The sequence below is a fragment of the Elephas maximus genome, chromosome 3 (assembly GCF_024166365.1).
Source record: "Elephas maximus indicus isolate mEleMax1 chromosome 3, mEleMax1 primary haplotype, whole genome shotgun sequence".
Taxonomy (NCBI): domain Eukaryota; kingdom Metazoa; phylum Chordata; class Mammalia; order Proboscidea; family Elephantidae; genus Elephas; species Elephas maximus.
The window spans coordinates 168264631-168285110 of record NC_064821.1 but is presented as its reverse complement, the minus strand read 5'-3'; the positions used below and the strand labels follow the sequence as shown (position 1 = coordinate 168285110).

At 48.9% G+C, this 20480-nt stretch overlaps 2 protein-coding genes across 4 annotated transcripts in view; one reads left to right on the top strand and one right to left on the bottom strand.

The window, feature by feature from the left end:
- ST7L (suppression of tumorigenicity 7 like) overlaps positions 1-20480 on the bottom strand; it is a 185534-nt gene that overhangs the window by 52690 nt on the left and 112364 nt on the right. The gene's annotated exons all lie outside the window — the stretch shown is intronic.
- Positions 1020-18793, top strand: WNT2B (Wnt family member 2B). Its single transcript, XM_049880066.1, has 5 exons — positions 1020-1466; positions 7118-7338; positions 8347-8624; positions 9222-9486; positions 16796-18793. The coding sequence occupies exons 1-5, from the start codon at positions 1297-1299 to the stop codon at positions 17023-17025; spliced, it is 1164 nt and encodes a 387-aa protein (XP_049736023.1). The 5' UTR covers positions 1020-1296; the 3' UTR covers positions 17026-18793.

Here is a 20480-nt window from a genome sequence, read left to right as displayed (position 1 = left end):
ACTTTTGACAGACATCTCCCCCTTCCCGATTTACTACGCCCCCCGTCGGTGTACAGGAGAGGGCATGAGGGAGCAGCCAGGAGGAGGAAGAAAGGGTGAAAAGGCAGAGAGAAATGGCTCCGGGGCTTCCACTGTCTCAGCAGGACCCCCACTCTGGCCTCCGGTTCGGGGAAAGCCGCCCAGCTGTTTCTGATTCTTTCATACTCGCAGCCCCGCCCAAGGGGTGGGGGACCGACGCTCAGGGAGAACAGGGAGAACCAGAACTCTGCGGAGCCCGGGCAGAAGGGGCGGCTAGTCCGCGTTCCCCACCGCAGGTGCTGCCCCCTCTGCCTCTGCCGGCGATTCCCGGCCCCCAGGCCGGCGAAAGCTTCGGAGCTGGGAAGGCGGGAAGGAGCCGAGTCCAAAAGTTGTTGTTGGGGGTGGGTGGGGAGGAGGCAGCGGGGAGAAGGAAACAGGGGCGAGGAGCCCTAGGTGAGAGAAGCCCCTACCTGAAGCCGAGTGTCCACAGCGCCCCTGTAGGCAGCATTGAAAAGGGAGTAACACTCTCCCGCAGGTCCCGCCGGCGGGGACGAGATTCTACCCATTTCACGGAAGCTCAAGAATGGAAAGAGAGGACTCAGGAACTGAGGGCGTCCTCGGTTTGCTCAGCTCCAGCGGCACTGTAGGTCAGAGGGCAAAGAGAAGCGTCTGCAGCCCCTCCCGCTCCGCGCGCCTAGCTGTCACCCACAGAAGTCGGGTTTGCTGCCTGAATGAAGGGCGCTAGGACCCGGTGGCGCGGCGTCGGCGAGAACTGGGCGCCCCGGGCCCTGAAGGGCACCGCGGCGCCCGTCGCAACCCGCCCCAGCAGGTGGGGGCGCGGCGCGGGGCCGCGCGGGCGGGCCGAGGGGCGGAGGCGGCCGCCACACCTAGGGCGCAGCCGAACGCCCGGGCTGGCGCGGGCGGAGCCGCGTTGAGGGCCGCGCGTGTCCTGGGCCTCGGCCCCGCCCCGCGCCGTCCAATGAGAGCCCGCGGCCGGAGGGGCTGTCCGCACACCCGGTCCGCAGCCCCACTCCGCGCGGCCGACCCCCTCACTCTGCACCCGCGCCCAGGGCAGCGAGCCCCGGACCCCCGACTGGGCGCGTTGTCGTCGGCCTCAGGACATCGCTCCTTGCGCCCCGGCTCCTGGACCCCAAGTCCCCCTAGGTCCCCAGCTCCTGGCAAGCCCCATGGCCCCCCAGGGGGGTGAGGTAGGGACAGACTGAGTACCCCCAGTGCACGGCCCCCCGGGCCGCGCGGCGGGAGCGTCTTTGGGGAGCTATGCTGAGGCCGGGTGGTGCGCAGGACGCCGCGCAGCTCCCCCTTTGGCGCGCTCGCGCCCCTGTCCCGGCGCCCCCCGACGGCTGCCGGCCTCCGGCCCGCCTAGGTCTTGCCTGCCTTCTGCTGCTGCTGCTGCTGACGCTGCCGGCCCCTGTAGACACGTCCTGGTGGTGAGTGGGACTCTCGGGGCCGGGCGGGTGAGGCGCTGGGTCGTAGAGGGCGGGAGGCGCTTGGAGGAGATATACAGCTCCCGATACGGGTTGCTCCGGGGACCAGGCTACCACTTCGCCGGAGTTAGAGACAACCTGGACAGGACCGTCTCGGAAGTCGCAGAGTGGCAGGCGGGGAGAAAGACCGGACAGTTTACTCCGGAGAATTTCTGAGGGCGCTGTGCCTTTCCCTCCCGCGGAGGACGCTGAACATTTGGGGCAAGGACGCCCCGTGGTCGCGGCTCCCCAGGTTCCCATATGCTGAGCCACCTCTACCTCAGCTCAGGCCCTTTAGGACAGAAGTTACCTCCCAATTTCTTTACAGGGTGGGTTCAAGGACCTGTGGTATCTCCCTTCCTAGGCCTGCAGTGGCCTTTCCACTGGACCCCCTGACCGCCTAAGGTCGCCCCCTGGAAGGTAGAGAAGGGGGCCAGCTACCCCACCCTATAACGCAGGAAGGCATTGATGAGGCAGCAGCTCCCAGCGCATTGTTTAGAAATTGAGTCGAGGCAAAAACTACCCCATTAATTCCCACAATTAAAATAAACAAAACACTTGGGTTTGCATAATCTAGACATTTGTCTCAAGCCTCTGCTTTGATGATGTCACTTTGAACCTTGATATGTCCCTCCCTTCTTCTGCTTTCCCAGAGGACCCCATCTCCCATCTCTCCCCTGCCAAAGAGGCTTCTGGAGTCCCAAAGCGCTAAGAGACCCTCCCCTCAATGTCTTGCAGGCCTTAGATCCCAGCACTTCACAAGAAGGCAGATGAGGCAGAAAGGCATTAAAAGATGTCTATTCTTTCTGGAACACCGTCCCCACCGCCACCCCCAGTGCTCCACCAGCTCTCCATAGCACTCATGTCTTTGGAGAAAGAGCTACTTTCCCTTCTATCCCACCTTCACTGGGGTAGGGCTGGGGGAATTGGACTGAGTAGATTCAGTCTTCTCAGCTTTCCTCTTCACCCCCAATCAAACTGGCCTTTGGGATGGGGTTATTGCCCCTCTCTACCCATGCAGTGCCCCCTTCCTTTCTCCACTCTACTCCTCCTCCTGTGCAACCCCCCGCCCCAACACACACACACCACATAGTGTGGTCCCTTCTCCCCCTTGCACCCTGTGGCTTTTCTCCTCTTGATTTGGAATCTTGGCTCGAAGGGTGAGGGGTAGCTGGCTGAGGGGCCAGTGAGCTTGGGCTGCAGATTCCTATCATTTCAAGATGCGTCTTACTCCATCCCCAACCCCCACCCCCGTTTTCCTGTTTCAGAAAAATCTCTCTTTTGGATCTTTTTTATCTCTGCAGTGTTGGGGAAGGCAAGAAGGGGGGTTCTGGATGGGGGAGCAGGGAGGCCTATATCCTACATCTGGCTTGAAACATTCCTTTAGAAAGGGAAAGGGAAGGGGGGGGGACAAGAAGAAAATCCTTTCAAAGCTCAGGGTGAGATCAAAGCCACCCTTTTACCTTCAAGGGTTCCCTTTGGCTCATGACTTGCATCTTCAGGGGCCCTGTCCCAGATAGCAATTTGCTTCTGGGGACTCTTGACTGCTTCTCACCAGTTTGGGAGGCAGTTTTAAAGGGCCAGTTTAGGTGAGAAGTGTCACTCTGGTGATTTCAGCATCCTGCTTCCTAAAGAACGACTGGGGTTCTTCCTAGTACCCCTTTCCTCCCCTCAGCTACTCCTCCCTTTTCCTTTCTCCCTTCACTACCCTCCCACCACATGGTTCATATTAAAGGTTTTGGAAAAAGTCCTGGGTGAAGAGCTGGGGAGAGGGGTGGGTGATACACATAGGGTCTTAGCAGTCCCTACAGAGAGAAGCAAGGCAGCAGGAGAGATGGGTGAGGAGTGGTTGCAGAGGTTATTTCAGGCTCCTTGCTCCATGCCTGTCATAGTGGCAGGCCCCAGATGCCTGCCTTCGTGGTCATCACTTCTGTGACAAGGTGGAAAGCTGCCTTCTAAAGGCAGGTCAGGCCTCCAAGGTGGTTATTGCTCTTTCCCTTAGGAAGAACCCCGCGAGATTGATATTCTGTACAACCCTTGGAAGAGACGCCTGTTGGCTCTGTGTGTGCCCGTGTCCCACTGTGGAGCAGGAGGTCATCACTATCACCAGCTAAACAGTCTGATCTTCCTCACAGCCACTCCCTCCCTGCCCTACCCAGACTGGAGGAGGAAACAGATGGTCTCAGTCTGTGACAAAACAAATTGGGGTTCTTGTCATGTGCACAGGGGGTCAGATGTAGGGAGTCACAAAAGCAGGGAGAGGGACACAGAGGGGTATAATAGTGTTGGTGCCGCCGTTACCAACAACAGCTGCCATTTAATGAGCCCTTTCCATGAGCTGGAGTCGACTCCATGGCAACTGATTTGGAGTTTGGGTTTTACTAAGTGCCAGGCATTACGGCTAAGCACCTTACGAGCATCATCTGCTTCAATCACCAAGATACTCCGGTGACGTGTGGGTGCCATTATCCCCATTTCACAAATGAAGAAAGTGAGGAATGGGAGAGGACTGCTCAGAAACTTGCTCAAGGTCACACCGATTTGGGGGCCAATCAGATCGATCTGGTTAAGCACTGTGTGCCTCTCTCTTGCCCCTGGAATAAAAATGAGCTTGAACTTTGGAGTCAGATGGCCTTGGTTCACCCTGGTTCTCTTCCAGTTAGCCCTGATGGACACAGCTGGGTATTTTTTAATGAATGACTTAATCTTCCTGAACCTCAGCTTCATCATCTGTAAAATGGAGATCTTTCTCATATGATTTTTGTGCAGAAAAATGTTTCTGAAGTACAAAGCACTGTACACATGCTGCTATACTATGAGAAGATTCAAGGAGGGTAGTAAGTTTTACCCCTGTGTTCAAAGCTTTATGTGGGCTGGGCCGAACCATGTACACTAGGGGCTGTAACAATACAGAAGGCGGGGGAGGGAAGAAGATCTCTGGCCTCATTAAAAGGACACAAACATAAAACATCTGCAAATAGGCTAGCAATGTCAACAAGGAGTAGAGCCGTAATTGAAATTGTTTACGGCTGGCTAGGGGGAGAAGGAGTTGTGGGTGAATCAGCGTTTACTCAACAGATAGTTATTGGGTACCTACTATGTGCTATACATGTTCTAGGCTCTGGGGATACTATGGAGAACAAAACAGACAAAAATCCCTGCCTTGATGGAGTAGTGTGACTGAATCATCTTGGGAATCTTGTTAAAATGCAGGTTCTGACTCAGTAGGCCTGGAGTGGGGCCTGAGGTTCTACATTTCTAACGAATTCCCAGGTGATGCTGCTGCTCTGGGGACCACACTTTGAGTAGCAAGGGGCTAGAGTAGGGTATGAGTCACTTCGTCAAAGGAAGGGGTATGAATTGGTCAAAAGCAGATAACGACCTTTTGGAGGGGAAAACAAAGCTAGAGAGTCAGGGACATCTGGTCCCTCTACCAGACCGAGTAGGGGGATCCCTTAAACATCTCCGTGCTCTTTCTAGCCAAGCTCAGTGCTTGGCACATGGTAGGCATTTTGTAGGCATGTGTTGAATTGAGAAGGGATGGGCTCCACCTCAGGCCCAGCTCTTTTGGAGGCCCCCACTCTGACTACAAGGGGCTGACTGGCCAGCAGGCAAGGGCCATGCTCTGCAGTCTTGAAGCAACTACTTAGCACAATCAGGGTGATAGAGAAAATGAATGATCTTCCCATCTTAGATACTGAACAGATGTTCCCACACTCAGTGAGGATGTAATAAGAAGGACCAATGTGGGCTGCAGCAGAATGGATTGAAGTCAGACCACAGGAAGGACTTTTTGCCAGAGTTTGGCCTGCCCTACTCCACACTGTCTCATGAGGGCTGGATTATTGGTCTCTCGTTCCCATCTACCACCACCGCCCCCCGCCCCAAGCCCCAGTAAAAAAAAACAAACACCCATTGCCTTAGACAGTACTCCACGGCTGAACTGGGGAAATAGAATGGTGGTGAGACAGGGACGAGCTCCAACTCCAACGGTCTTGATTTTCCAAACAAAGCACTGCGGCAGTGGGTGTAACTCCAGGCTGTGCGTCAGGCGGCCCTTTCCGGCCCGGCCCAGCCTGGGTGTTTATTTTGTTTGTTCCTGGAAGCTGTTGCCCTGATGGACAGTGCTGGGGACGCTGATTCTTTGGGATTTGTTAGGAGAGGGCCAGCTCTCTCACCCTTCCCCCGGGACAGATGGGCCCCATCAGCCCTGCTGCGTTCCCAAAGAGGCAAGCATCAGCCCTCCTTGTGTTTGTTTGAGTTGGTGTCACCAGTGGTGATCCAGTCTGTGGGTGAGGACCGGCTGTGGGAATGCAGGAGGGGCACAGAGCCCAGGGCAGTGGAGCTTTTCCCCTCCCTCCACTGACCACCCTCCCTTCTCCTCACCCACTTCTAGGTCCATTGTGGGGCCATTTCCAAACCACAGGCTCATTCATAGCCCAGATCAAAGCTTTTCTGTCTGTAGCAGCAACTGCCCTCCTCAACCCCCACCTGTTCAGAAAGGGGGAGGAGGGCATCCCTGTGATCGGCTTTGGGCGAGAGATGGAGGATCCCCACCAAGTCAAGGAAGGTGCCCCGGGGCTGGAGAGCTGGACCAGGAGTGGGTGCAGCTGGGCTGGAGGAAGTAGGTGAATGGGTCGGATCCTGTTGGTTGCCTCGCAGGGAGAGAGTGTGATGCACTACTGTTTTCTCCCTGGAATTTTCTTCCCGAGGCTTGTGGTGGGCAGTCCAGAGTGAAGAGAAAATGTTGTCTTGAGAAATCTGAGACTGCCTCTAGCAACCTACCTGTCCTTTCATAGCCCACCCCAATTCATACTCCTATTGGGCAGGTCAGAGATTGGAGTTTGGGGAGAGTCACCCTGTTGCTTTTCTTTGGCCTCTGGCTTCCCACTGCAAACAGCCCTCTGTCCATGCCAGGACCATCTGGGACACCATGCTCCGTAGGTTGAGAAGGATGATTGTAATAAACCCATTAGTCTTATAAGAAAGGCCCCGGGGCCCGGAAATGTAAGGTACAGGGAGAAGAGTAGCAGGTGGGGTCTTCTTACTCAGACTTCAAGGTCGGGAATGAGGGCTTTTAGCTACATGGGTTAGATTAGCCTTGTACCCATTTCTCAAAATTGCCCACTAGGTGTCTTTTCACTGGCCCCTCCCTGTCTCTGCCCCCTCCCCAGCCCTAAACTATGTCTTCATGGACTGACCATGCAGGATGTGCCATCTCCAGGGCTCAATGTAAGAGCAGTGTCTCAGACCCTCATTTTCTTAGCTCATTTTTCCATGAGGCTCTTAATGTTTATTAAATAAATAGGCAATGGGTCTGTGTGACGTGCCCACAGCTTCTGTGGGTATGATACTGGCCTGGCCTGTGTCCTGGGAGTGTGTGTCACTTTGGCCTTTAGCCGAGAACCTGGTGATAGTGGGAGACCACTCAGTTATGATCTCTGTAATTGCGTAACTCTATTTCTCCAGAGCTTGTGGGGAATGGTTCTACCCATCAGCCTCAGGGAGAGTGGGTTGGGGGAAGGGGAAGGAACCAAGCCTCCCCCTCCTCATTTCCCTGGCTGATGCAGAAAGAAGGGCCAGCATGATCTGACAGGGTTGTCTCATCCTTGCAGGTACATTGGGGCACTGGGAGCCCGGGTGATCTGTGACAATATCCCTGGTCTGGTGAGCCGGCAGCGGCAGCTGTGCCAGCGTTACCCAGACATCATGCGCTCGGTGGGCGAGGGTGCCCGAGAATGGATCCGGGAATGTCAGCACCAGTTCCGCCACCACCGCTGGAATTGCACCACACTGGACAGGGATCACACGGTCTTTGGACGTGTCATGCTCAGAAGTAGGGGCCTCTTCTACCCTGCCCCAGTTCCTTTCCTTTTTATGTTTGGGGTGATAAGTGGGAAGGGTAGGCATGAACTACCACCCCACCCCCCATTCCCACAGCTTCATAATTAGAGAAACAACTGTGGGCAGAGGCCAGGATACAGATGGGAACAGACTCTCAGTACCTCAGATATATAGGCAGTGCCAGTCTAAATGCCAGTGTTCTGGTATGACAGAACAAAGGCAAAGCACTCCCTAGTGCCTCCATCTTTCTCCCTCCTTTTCCCTTCCCTCCCCACCCCCAGCCTGGCCTTCCATGCACCCTGAGGCTGAGGACTAGGAATAGATGCTCTTCTCTAACCACCACCATCATCACCCTCACCCCACACTACAGTAATGGGAACAAGGGACAAACAGAAAGGTGATATGTAAATATTTGGAGTCAGTGGTCTGGCCCCAGCTCAGCAAAAAGGCTAAGCAGAGCTAGAGAGTAAACTAGGAGAAAGAGAATGAGCTGGGAATGTAGAGGTGTCAGGGGTACAGGGGTGATGATTCATCAATTCCCAAGAGCAGGGAGGGAAGGGAGCAGGCAGCGGAAAGTGGCATGTCCCTCCAAACAGGCTGACCCCTGGGTTCCAGTCTCTACTGTAGGGGAACTGTCCAGCAGACTGGGACTGAAAGGCCTGGAATGTGGGTTATGGCAAGCTTAGCTGAGATGGAGTTGGCACTCAGTGGGAGGGGATGATTCACCATGAAACTTTCAATGGATGGACCGGGAGTTTGGAAGGTCAGCCCAAGAGGTCAGATGTACAAAGAACTGGAGGGAGAGCAGTAAGGGTTGAGGGGGAGAGGTCAGATCCTCTGGGGAATGCTTGGAAGGGAAAGGCAGTTTGAGTAAAGGAGGTGTTAGGAATGGCTCTGGGAAAGAAGAGAAGGGGTCTGAGAGTTGGAGGTTGTGTGGCCTTAAGAAGGGGACAGGCACAGGCCTCTTTCCTGAAACACACCTCTGCCCTTTTCTCTCTAGGCAGCCGGGAGGCAGCATTTGTGTATGCCATCTCATCAGCAGGGGTGGTCCACGCTATCACTCGTGCCTGTAGTCAGGGTGAACTGAGTGTGTGCAGCTGTGACCCCTACACCCGTGGCCGACACCGTGACCAACGTGGGGACTTTGACTGGGGTGGCTGCAGTGACAACATCCACTATGGTGTCCGCTTTGCCAAGGCCTTTGTGGATGCCAAGGAGAAGAGGCTTAAGGATGCCCGGGCCCTGATGAACTTACACAACAACCGCTGTGGTCGCACGGTCAGTGCTCACATCTGTGTACGTACACCGAGATTTACTGGGGGTGACCCCAGTAAATAATTTCCAAAAGCCCCAACATTCTGGGACAGGAGCACTAAATGCAAGGCAGATTGGAAATCCCTAGGTTCAACCAGGCACATAGTAGTCTTTGTATAGACAAAAAGGAGGGAAAGAACTGCCTCCATAAAGACTGAGGAGGGTAAGAGTTTGTTCTAGTCAGTTCACTGGTATTTGAAAACCTCCTCTGTGCCTAGTACCGTGCTGGAAAATGGCACCCTATAAACATAGAAGGCATGGCACCTGGTGTGCTAAGAGATATGAAAACTAGAGGACGTGCAAACATACTGTAATCCTGAACAGAATCATGCGGATCAAAGTTCAAACAGGCTCACGAAAAGGAAAGCACCACTATCCCTAAGGTTTCTGAAATAAGGTTCTCGAACTTGATCAGTAAGAATGGGTAGGGTCTGATGGGAAAGAGAACAACCAACCACAGCCAGCCAGGGCCATGTCCAGCAGACTTCAGAGCATACATGCTTTTAGTTCTCAGGATGACTAAAAAGTGCCCTAACTGACTGCCTCTTTCCTGCCCTCCAGGCTGTGCGGCGGTTTCTGAAGCTAGAGTGTAAGTGCCACGGGGTGAGTGGCTCCTGTACTCTGCGGACCTGCTGGCGTGCACTCTCAGACTTCCGCCGCACAGGTGATTACCTGAGGCGACGCTATGATGGGGCTGTGCAAGTGACAGCCACCCAGGATGGCGCCAACTTCACAGCAGCCCGCCAAGGCTATCGACGTGCCACTCGGACTGACCTTGTCTACTTCGACAACTCCCCAGACTATTGTGTCTTGGACAAGGCTGCAGGTAAGTAAGGCAGGTGGGCAGGGACAGTGAGCCCCAGTCTTTAGTGCAGGCACCCCTAGGTAATCATGTTCTACTCAGTCTCAGGAGTTAGGAAGGGGGATGGCGTGGGAGGAGTCAGTCTCCTCCCCCCATGAAAAACTGGTAATGAGATTGCTGATTTATCCCTCAGTCTGCCAAGCCCAGTGCTGCCCAACCAGAGAGGAGAGATCACTCAACTCCTTGAGGCTTAAGGCCATGTATCAACTCTTTATATCCCTAGCATCTGGGATACAGTAGGCACTATTCAGTGAATGTAGTCCTAGGCCTTTGGCTCTTTACGCTCCAGCTAAAGATATGAGAGGTTAACAGGTAGACAAATGCAACTGCAAAAGAGAGATCACTAGGGACCAGCGAAATCAAGAAAAGTTTATTTGAAAATGTGAATTTAAGCAGCTCCTTGAAGTGTGGGGATTATCTGGATAGCTAGAGAGCTAACAGGCAGATATTCTCTGCACATGAGCGGGAAAGCATGTGACCTGCTCCAGGGAGAGAGCAGCTCAATCTGACTGAGTGAAAGTTTCACGTAAAGGCGATTAAAGCTAGAAAGATAGGTTGGGAACAGACCATGAGAGGCCTTGAAAAGGCTTTATCCAGTGGGTTGCCACTGAAGATTCTGAAATGGGGCTTGGGGAAGAAAGGAAAGAGACCTCCACCAAAGGCTAACCAATGGCAGAAAGCAGCAGATGGTTGTTTTTTAATCTGCCTGGATTATTTGTGGTGGAATTCTTGGGGATGCTGGAAGGTGACATGGTATTCCCCCAAGAGAGTGGAAGTCACCATCCTGACTCACATTTCAGGTTCAGATGGGTTAAACTAGGAAGGACATGCAATGTAACAGAATTGCTCTTTCTGCAGAGCTCTTTTCTGTAGACTCTGGAGTCAGGGGTGGGTGAGGTGGAGCCAAAAGCCCCAGCAGTCTTCAGTACTGTTTTCCACCCATCACTGTTGTTCCTGGGGAGTATAGTGACTTGGAGCAAAACTGAACACAGAAACAGGTTGGGGCACACCCAATAACAAAGGAAGTAGCCATGTACCTTGGAGGGTGCTAGGAGTATAAAGATGGGGGGAGCTCATCTGGTTCTATTAGTGATTTTTTGTCAAGTGGTATAATTCAGAGGCTACTCTCTGGATGCCTGGAAGTAATTCCATAACATCTGAGGTGTTAGCCTATGCTAAAACCCAAACTAAACTCATTGCTGTAGAGTCAGTTCTGATTCATAGTGACCCTATAGATCAGATTAGAACTGACCCATAGGGTTTCCAAAACTGTAATCTTTATGGAAGCAGACTGCCACATTTTTCTCCCACAGAGCGGCTAGTGGGTTCAAACCACCGACCTTTTGGTTAGCAGCCGAAAGCTTTACATTGTGCCACCAGGGCTCCTTTAGCTACCACACCTCAAATGCACCTTTAGGAAAGGAGCTTTGGAGTTAGGAGGGAAGATGAATCATATGTGTTGGTTTTACTCAGAGGCATAAATTAGGTCTCATAAAATCCAAAGTAGGGCCTGAAATTTAAAGGGTGTAAGTCACCTCAGAAGGGAGTATGGAGCTAGAAACTCCCTCCAGAGCAACACTGTCCAAGTGAACATTTTGTGATGATAGAAATGTTCTCTATCTATGCTATCAAATACAGTAGGCACTAGGCACTAGGCACATGTGATTATTGATTACTTGAAATATGGCTAGTGCAACTGAGAAACTAAATTTTAAATGGCTCCCATATAGCTACTGGCTATCTTACTGGATAGCACAACTCCAAAGTGTAGAAGGGGCTTTTGGTGCACAAGGACTTAAGACTCAACTCTTGGAGTTAGCAGAATGACATATATAGTAGGCCTTGTCAGCCCTCAAGGAGCCTTGGTGGCACAATAGTTAATCACTCAGATGCTAACCAAAAGGTTGGTGGTTCCACAGCTCCACAGAGAGAAACATCTGGGAATCTGCTTCTATAAAGATGACAGCCAAGAAAACCCTATGGAATGGCTCTAATTAACTTGACAGCACACAACAGCAGTCAGTCCATACTCCAGAGTGGTGGTCTCCCAGTGTTTTGGATTATGTGTCCACATCATTAAAAAAAAACTTGTGTGTACCTCTACTATATACGTATATATGTATGTGTGTATATTTATATCTATATCGTGTGTTGCTGTGATGGTGGACGCTATGCCACTGGTATTCAGATACCAGCAGGGTCACCCATGGAGGACAGGTTTCAGCTGAGCTTCCAGACTAAGAAAGACTAGGAAGAAGGACCCGGCAGTCTACTTCTGAAAAGCATTAGCCAGTGAAAGCCTTATGAATAGCAGCGGAACACTGTCTGATACAGTGCTGGAAGATGAGCCCCCCAGGTTAGAAGGCACTCAAAAGATGACTGGGGAAGAGCTGCCTCCTCAAAGCAGAGTCAACCTTGATGACGTGGATGGAGTAAAGTTTTCGGGACCTTCATTTGCTGAGGTGGCACAACTCAAAATGAGAAGAAACAGCTGCAAACATCCATTAATAATCAGAACCTGGAATGTACAAAGTATGAATCTAGGAAAATTGGAAATCGTCAAAAATGAAATGGAACGCATAAACATTGATATCCTAGGCATTGGAGAGCTGAAATGGACTGCTATTGGCCATTTTGAATTGGGCAATCATATAGTCTACTATGCTGGGAACGACAACTTGAAGAGGAACGGTGTTGCATTCATCATCAAAAAGAATGTTTCAAGATCTTTCCTGAAACATAACGTTGTCAGTGATAGGATAATATCCATACGCTTGCAAGGAAGGCCAGTTAGTACGACTATTATGCAAATTTATGTACCAACCACTAGGGCCAAAGATGAAGAAATAGATTTTTATCAGCTACTGCAGTCTGAAATTGATCGAACATGCAATCAGGATGCATTGATAATTACTGGTGATTGGAATGTGAAAGTTGGAAACAAAAAAGAAGGATCAGTAGTTGGAAAATATGGCCTTGGTGACAGAAACAATGCCAGAGATCGAATGATAGAATTTTGCAAGACCAACGACTTCTTCGCAAATACCTTCTTTCACCAACATAAACGGGAACTATACACATGGACCTCGCCAGATGGAACACACAGAAATCAAATTGACTACATTTGTGGAAAGAGACGATGGAAAAGCTCAATATCATCAGTCAGAACAAGGCCAGGGGCCGACTGTGGAACAGACCATCACTTGCTCATATGCAAGTTCAAGCTGAAACTGAAGAAAATCAGAGCAAGTCCACGAGAGCCAAAATATGACCTTGAGTATATCCCACCTGAATTTAGAGACCATCTCAAGAATAGATTTGACGTGTTGAACACTAGTGACCGAAGAAGACCACACAGGTTGTGGAATGACATCAAGGACATCATCCATGAAGAAAGCAAGAGGTCACTGAAAAGACAGGAAAGAAGGAAAAGACCAACATGGATGTCAGAGGAGACTCTGAAACTTGCTCTCAAACGTCGAGTAGCTAAAGCAAAAGGAAGAATTGATGAAGTAAAAGAACTGAAGATTTCAAAGGGCGTCTTGAGAAGACAAAGTAAAGTATTAGAATGACATGTGCAAAGAGCTGGAGATGGAAAACCAAAAGGGAAGAACACGCTCAGCGTTTTTCAAGCTGAAAGAACTGAAGAAAAAATTCAAGCCTCAAGTTGCAATAGTGAAGGATTCTATGGGGAAAATATTAAATGATGCAGGAAGCATCAAAAGAAGATGGAAGGAATACACACAGTCATTACACCAAAAAGAATTAGTTGATGTTCAACCATTTCAAGAGGTGGCATATGATCAGGAACCAATGGTACTGAAGGAAGAAGTCCAAGCTGTGAAGGCACTGGCAAAAAAACACGGCTCCAGGAACTGATGGAATACCAATTCAGATGTTTCAACGAACAGATGCAGCGCTGGAGGTGCTCACTCGTCTATGCCAAGAAATATGGAAGACAGCTTCCTCGCCAACCAACTGGAAAAGATCCATATTTATGCCTATTCCCAAGAAAGGTGATCCAACCAAATGTGGAAATTATAGAACAATGTCATTAATATCACACGCGACGAGAATTTTGCTGAAGATCGTTCAAAAATGGTTGCAGCAGTATATAGACAGGGAACTGCCAGAAATTCAGGCTGGTTTCAGAAGAGGACGTGGAACCAGGGATATCATTGCTAATGTCAGATGGATCCTGGCTGAAGGCAGAGAATACCAGAAGAATGTTTACCTCTGTTTTATTGACTATGCAAAGGCATTCAACTGTGTGGATCATAACAAATTATGGACAACATTGTGAAGAATGGGAATTCCAGAACACTTAATTGTGCTCATGAGGAACCTTTATATAGATCAAGAGGCAGTTGTTCAGACAGAACAAGGGGATACTGATTGGTTTAAAGTCAGGAAAAGTGTGCCTCAGGGTTGTATTCTTTCACCATACCTATGCAATCTGTATGCTGGGCAAATAATATGAGAAACTGGACTGTATGAAGAAGAACGGGGCATCAGGATTGGAGGAAGATTCATTAACAACCTTCGTTGTGCAGATGACACAACCGTGCTTGCAGAAAGTGAAGAGGACTTGAAGCACTTACTGATGAAGATCAAAGACCACAGCCTTCAGTATGGATCACACCTCAACATAAAGAAAACAAAAATCCTCACAACTGGACCAATGAGCAACGTCATGATAAACAGAGAAAAGATTGAAGTTGTCAAGGATTTCATTTTACTTGGATCCACAATCAACAGCCATGGAAGCAGCAGTCAAGAAACAAAAGTCGCATTGCATTGGGTAAATCTGCTGCAAAGGACCTCTTTAAAGTGTTGAAGAGCAAAGATGTCACCTTGAAGACTAAGGTGCGCCTGACCCAAGCCATGGTATTTTCAATCACATCATATGCATGTGAAAGCTAGACGATGAAAAAGGAAGACCAAAGAAGAACTGACACCTTTGAATTGTGGCACTGGCAAAGAATACTGAATATACCATGGACTGCCAAAAGAATGAACAAATCTGTCTCAGAACAAGTACAGCCAGAATGCTCCTTAGAGGCAGGGATGGTGAGACTGCATCTTACATACTTTGGACATGTTGTTAGGAGGGATCAGTCCCTGGAGAAGGACATCATGTTTGGCAGAGTACAGGGTCAGCTGAAAAGAGGAAGACCCTCAACAAGGTGGATTGACACAGTGGCTGCAATAATGAGCTCAAGCATAACAACGATTGTAAGGACCGGGCAGTGTTTCAATCTGTTGTGCATGGCATCGCTATGAGTCGGAACCGACTCGACGGCACCTAACAACAACAATATCTGTATTTCACTATACTAATATGTGCCTTATAAAACACACATACAACGTTAAGTATTTTAAGTGGAAGAGATAAAAAAACAAATATACTTTGGTGAAGGGTAAGACAGTACGCAATACTGGGGAAGCCAGCACAGCTTATATAAGGCAAGGTCACAGAAGCTCCCTAGACACATCTAAACTCCCTGAGGGGCCGAATTGCTGGGCTGAGGGCTGCAGGCTGTGGGGACCATGGTCTCAGGGAACATCTAGCTCAATTGGCGTAACATAGTTTATAAAGAAAATGTTCTACATTCTACTTTGGTGAGTAGCATCTGGGGTCTTAAAAGCCTGTGAGAAGTCATCTAAGATACTCCACTGGTCTCACCCTTCGGGAGCAAGGAAGCATGAAGAAAACTGAAGACACAAGACAAAGATTAGTCCAAAGGACTGATGGACCATATCTACCATAGCCTTCAACAGACTGAGTCCAGTACAACTAGATGGTGCCCAGCTACCACCACTGACTGCTCTGACAGGGATCACAATAGATGGTCCCAGACAGAGCTAGAGAAAAATGTAGAACAAAATTCTAACTCACAAAAAAAGACTAGACTTACTGACCTGACAGAAACTGGAGAAACCCTGAGAGTATGGCCCCCAGACACCCTTTTAGCTCAGTAATGAAGTCACTCCCGAGGTTCACCCTTCAGCCAAAGATTAGACAGGACCATAAAACAAAACTAGACTAAAGGGGCACACCAGCCAAGGGGCAAGGACTAGAAGGCAGGAGGGAACAGGAAAGCTGGTAATAGGGAACCCAAGGTCAAAAAGGGAAAGTGTTGACATGTTGTGGAGTTGTTAACCAATGTCATAAAACAATATGTGTACTAACTGTTTAATGAGAAAGTAGTTCTGTAAACCTTCATCTAAAGTATAATAAAAACAAACAGGCTCTAGCATTTTCTTCCCATATCCCAGTGGAATGTGGAGACTACTGCTGTAGAAAGCATTGAATCTGTTCCCCTTCTCGGACTCGTAAGTAGTCACTTTCTCATCTCTAGGTTCTTATTAATAAGGAAAAGGGTTGGACTCAATACTCTCTAGGGTTTCATCCATCCAAAATTCTATAATGTTATGATCTGTTGGCAGCATCTCTTCTTGCTGAAGCCAGTCAGAATGAGGTCGTGAGCATTCCCTATGCAGTGGAATAACACCATCCCTGCCCTCATGAGTTCCCACTGTAAGTGGGTAAAAGCAAGAGAATCCCTTTTCCTTCCTTAGGGATACGCCGCCAGTCAGTCATGGTAATCAGTTATCACAGAGTATAACACAGACTACAGATATAACAATTGCTGAGTTAGGTGCTGTTATTATGTCCATTTTCAGGTGAAAAAACCAAGGTCTAGAGAGGTTAATCAAGTTGCCTAATCACACAGCTAATTAAGTGGCAGAACTGGGACTGGAACCCATGCGTTCTGACGTCTGGGCCCATGCTTTTAATGGCTATGCTATAATGCTTCCCTTTATAGTACAACTTAACAAAATGTAAACTAAGGACAGAAATACTAACAAATACGAGCAGGATCAGAGTGTGGCAAGACTTCTTGGAAGAGATAAATTATAGGCTAGGATGTTTTGTTTTTTAACTTTCTGTTACGGAATCACACAAAAGTAGAGAAACCTCACTTTAACAATTACAAACATTTCAAGTCTAGGCTTTGAAGAGGACATGGAGATGTGTATTGACAGAGGGAACTACTGCAGGCGGAGTCCATGGCCTTTGGGGAGACTTGATGTGGGAAGAAACACGCCTGGTGCAGAGGGCAGTGAGGATACGATCTTCCTGGCTCGTGGGCATATTTTCAGGAAAAGGGATTCTTTTTTGCTTTCTCATAAGGATGTGTGTAAGGAAGTCTAAAGAAGCTGAAGTAAGACCTAACTTGGTTCTCACTCCCTCTCTTTCCCAACCCAGGTTCCCTAGGCACTGCAGGCCGTGTCTGCAGCAAGACCTCTAAAGGGACAGACGGTTGTGAAATCATGTGCTGTGGCCGAGGGTACGACACAACTCGAGTCACCCGTGTCACCCAGTGTGAGTGCAAATTCCACTGGTGCTGTGCTGTGCGGTGCAAGGAGTGCAGGAACACTGTGGACGTCCATACTTGCAAGGCCCCCAAGAAGGCAGAGTGGCTGGACCAGACCTGAACACATGGATAGCTCACTAGTCCCTCTACTTCAAACCTCCCGACTCAAAAGCACAAGATCCTTGCATGCACACCTTCCTCCACCCTCAACCCTGGGCTGCTACAGCTTCTATTTAAGGACTTGGGGAGTGGTCCAGAGGGACCCTGGTGCCCTGGCTAGCTCCTCAGCCCTGGGAAGGAGTTGACAGAGGATGTAAGGAATTGAGTGGCTCCCCGATTCCCCCCTCTGAAGGTTAGAAGGGAGAGTGGAAGAGGTAGGGGGTCTTCAGAGTGACAGGAGTTGCACTAAAGCACCTGGTCGAGGCTCATTTTCCCTGTTCCTTGCCTTGGCTTCCTGACACCTCTTGTAAGAGGAAGGATTCCTGGAGACAGCTCCTTTTTGTTCCTAACTGGCTGAGGGTAGATGGGCCAGAGATGAAACCGCATGTCCCCTCCCTCAAGTCAGTTTGAGTAGACTGCCTCTTACCCTGGAAGAATCTCTTAGGCTACAAAATTCTTCCATTATCAAGAGCCTGAGATTGCTAGACAGAGTTAGCCATAGTGGACAAGGTTCTGTTCACATGCTCATATGTTTATAAAATGCTGTGTTTTGTAGGGGAAAAAAGTATATAACTACACAAATACATACTCTTTCCCAATCTCTCTCTTTTTCAACCTGTATCAGACAGCACTGCCTCTTTTGGTCACTTGCTGCCTGTTAAAACATGTGGTGGCATGCAGTGGTTCTCAAGCCTAACAGATCATTAGAATACCCTGGGATACTCCTGGGAGGTAGTAATCTAATAAGTCTGGCTAGACCTTGGGGTTTTGTATTTATTTTTTTACTTTCTATGAGTTATTCTGGTGGTCAGCCAGGTTTGGAAAACACTGTATAAGAGATATGAGACTTGTGGAAGGTGGGAGAGGGTGAGCAGACCTGATCTCTAGGCCCACATGAGGCACTAGTGTATACTAGGGAGGCAGGGATCTCGGGCTTTGGTAATTCTTTAGGAGAGGATCCTAGCCTTGGACACTGGGAGCAGGAGCCTGTAACTATGGAGGGAAGGAGAGCTAGGGCTCGGGCCAAAGTGGTGAATAGCTTAGAAGACAGCCTTCCCTCATTTATTCAACAAATCTTTATTTAGTGATTCTCCAAGTCTTGGTGTTCATTAATGTCCACTCCACATTTGGCTCAAGTAGTGGGGGCTTTCCTTCTACCCATTGCTTATCTGGGCTTGCAGTAGTGGAGTCTCCAGAGGTAGCCAACTTAGTAAGCTAGAGGATAAGACACAGAGTCCCAAAAACCTAGATGTCTTACTTTGTGTCTTGGACAGTGGTTGTCTCTTGCCCAATGATATTAAAAAGGAGCAAATCTGCAGTGCCATTTAGTATTTTTAATACTTCAAGCAAGATACCTAAATTCTAAGCATTGGTTTTCTCATCTGTAAATAAGGGAAAGAACCTATCTCAGCTACTGAGTTTTAATTATGCCTCAAACTCCAGCCAACAAATACTCTCATCAAAGTTCCTGACTGGTCTAGCCATCCCAACCGCTCTAAACCAAAAAAAATCCAAACCCAGTGCCATCGAGTCGAATCTGACTCAATGCCTCTCGGACCCTTTAATTTAGGACTGTAAAGTATTGAAAGCAGGCTGTAGCTTAAGGGGTCTACAAAAGAAATTCTGCATATAGGCCCCACTTTCCTTTCCCAAGTTCCACTCCAACATCCCTTGGGGTCCTCACATGTTTGTGGAGCAGCTTCACTGTGCACAGGCAGCAGGAGGATGGGGGAGCCACAGCTCTGGGGGGTGGGGGCAGGTTTCTTTGGATGATAGGACTAATATTTGTGTGACCTGCTGAGACCTGTGTGGGAGAGTTGAGGGTGGTGAGGGGGTTTGCTCCAGTTTCATATCCAGTAACACAAAACATGAGCTAGTCAGGGCCCTTGTGGTCTGCGGTGAGGGGATTCCTGTGGAGAAATGGGACTGAGTGAGTCAGGCGGGGGGAATGTCTTCCTTGCAGAGTAGAGTCAACAGGATAACTGATGAGCCCATGGTAGGATTAGGGAGGGGGAAATGGAAGGGGAAGAGAAGAGCTTCTACCGTCTTGAGCTGGGATTAAGAGGAGGAGACCTTTAGGGTAATAGGGATATGAGTTTCTAGGTCAGTCTAAACTCAAAATAGGTTTGAATGAATTTACAAAAGGGTGTTACCTCATATGCCAAGCCACTGGAAAGAGCCTCAAGTCCCAGCCAGCTCCTGCTCTTATAAAAACATTGAGTTTACCACATAAATGATAGCATAGGCATTCCACTTGAAGTCAACCTAATCTACCTATGTTCTATTATCTATTCTTTGATGTTTGGGTCTCACCCTGTGGAAGGAAGTGGGCCTCTTCTGGCATCTCATACTGTTCTGCTTTCCCCTGGGCTCCAAGTTCTAGCTCACAAAGACCCAAGTTTGGAGATTTCCTATAAATTGTTAAGAGAACAGCAAGCTGTCCAGAGGGTGAGAAATTTGAAAAGTAAGGCAGATAGCAAGAGAAAGGGGGTCCATTTAAGCTCCATTTCAGAGGCTCTGTGGCCCTGAGAAGGAATGATGGCCAAGCAATTAATTATCTTCTTAGTCCTTCGCTTGCCTCTGCATTCCGATTGGCTTTAGAAAACTGGCGTCAACTCTGCATTATACAAACAGAAACTAATTTATTTAGAACAAGCAACGAAATGAGAACATTATTTGGTTCAGTCTGGGCTCTATTTAGTTCTGCTGCTACTTCCGTATTCTCCCTCTAATCTCTCCCTTTCCCATACTTCCTCTATTCAACAGAGGTCTGCCCCTCAGATCAACTACCTCTAAGCCTCTTCCCTCTCTTCCACTTCTTCCTGCTGTTTCTCATTTCTTTGAATGTTTAACAATATTTAGGTATAATGCCGTGCAGTATGTGCTGTTTCGATACAAGGTTAATTTAAAAGACGTGATCTCTATCCTTTAAGGATCTTAGACTCTTTTAGAGAAGGCACATAACTGAAGTACCTCAGCTGCACAGCCTGTAGTCAGTTTTTCTTAAGTAAAAGTAAGGATGCCAGCCTAAACCTAGCCCTGCAGACAAGAGCCAACCTTTATTATTACCAGCTCTGATAATAGCATTAATCCACATTCTTCCTTAAAGTGATGCTGGAAAAGTGAAATCAGGGACTTTATATAAATTAAAAGAATCAAACATTGCCTGGCCCTGAGGGTCTGTTTGCAAAAAGTCTTGTAGAGCTGACTCATGAACACTCACTGCCTCACTTCTATTCTTCCTTGTTCCAGAGAGTAATTTCTTCTTTCTCTTTACATCCCTTAGCAATAACACCACTAAGTCTTTTGCCAAAAAATTCTCAGACCGATTCAAGACATGGGTTTCCACATGGCTTAATAGAAGAGAGATAATCAGGATTTTTGTTCCTCATCCTTTCTGAGGTTTTTATTTAAATG

Excerpts from the sequence above, each read along its gene's own strand:
- WNT2B (XM_049880066.1), top strand. The coding sequence starts at position 1,297 with ATGCTGAGGCCGGGTGGTGCGCAGGACGCCGCGCAGCTCCCCCTTTGG. Across the intron at positions 7,339-8,346 it reads TGGACGTGTCATGCTCAGAA|GCAGCCGGGAGGCAGCATTT; the intron begins GTAGGGGCCTCT and ends TTTTCTCTCTAG. Across the intron at positions 8,625-9,221 it reads ACAACCGCTGTGGTCGCACG|GCTGTGCGGCGGTTTCTGAA; the intron begins GTCAGTGCTCAC and ends CCTGCCCTCCAG.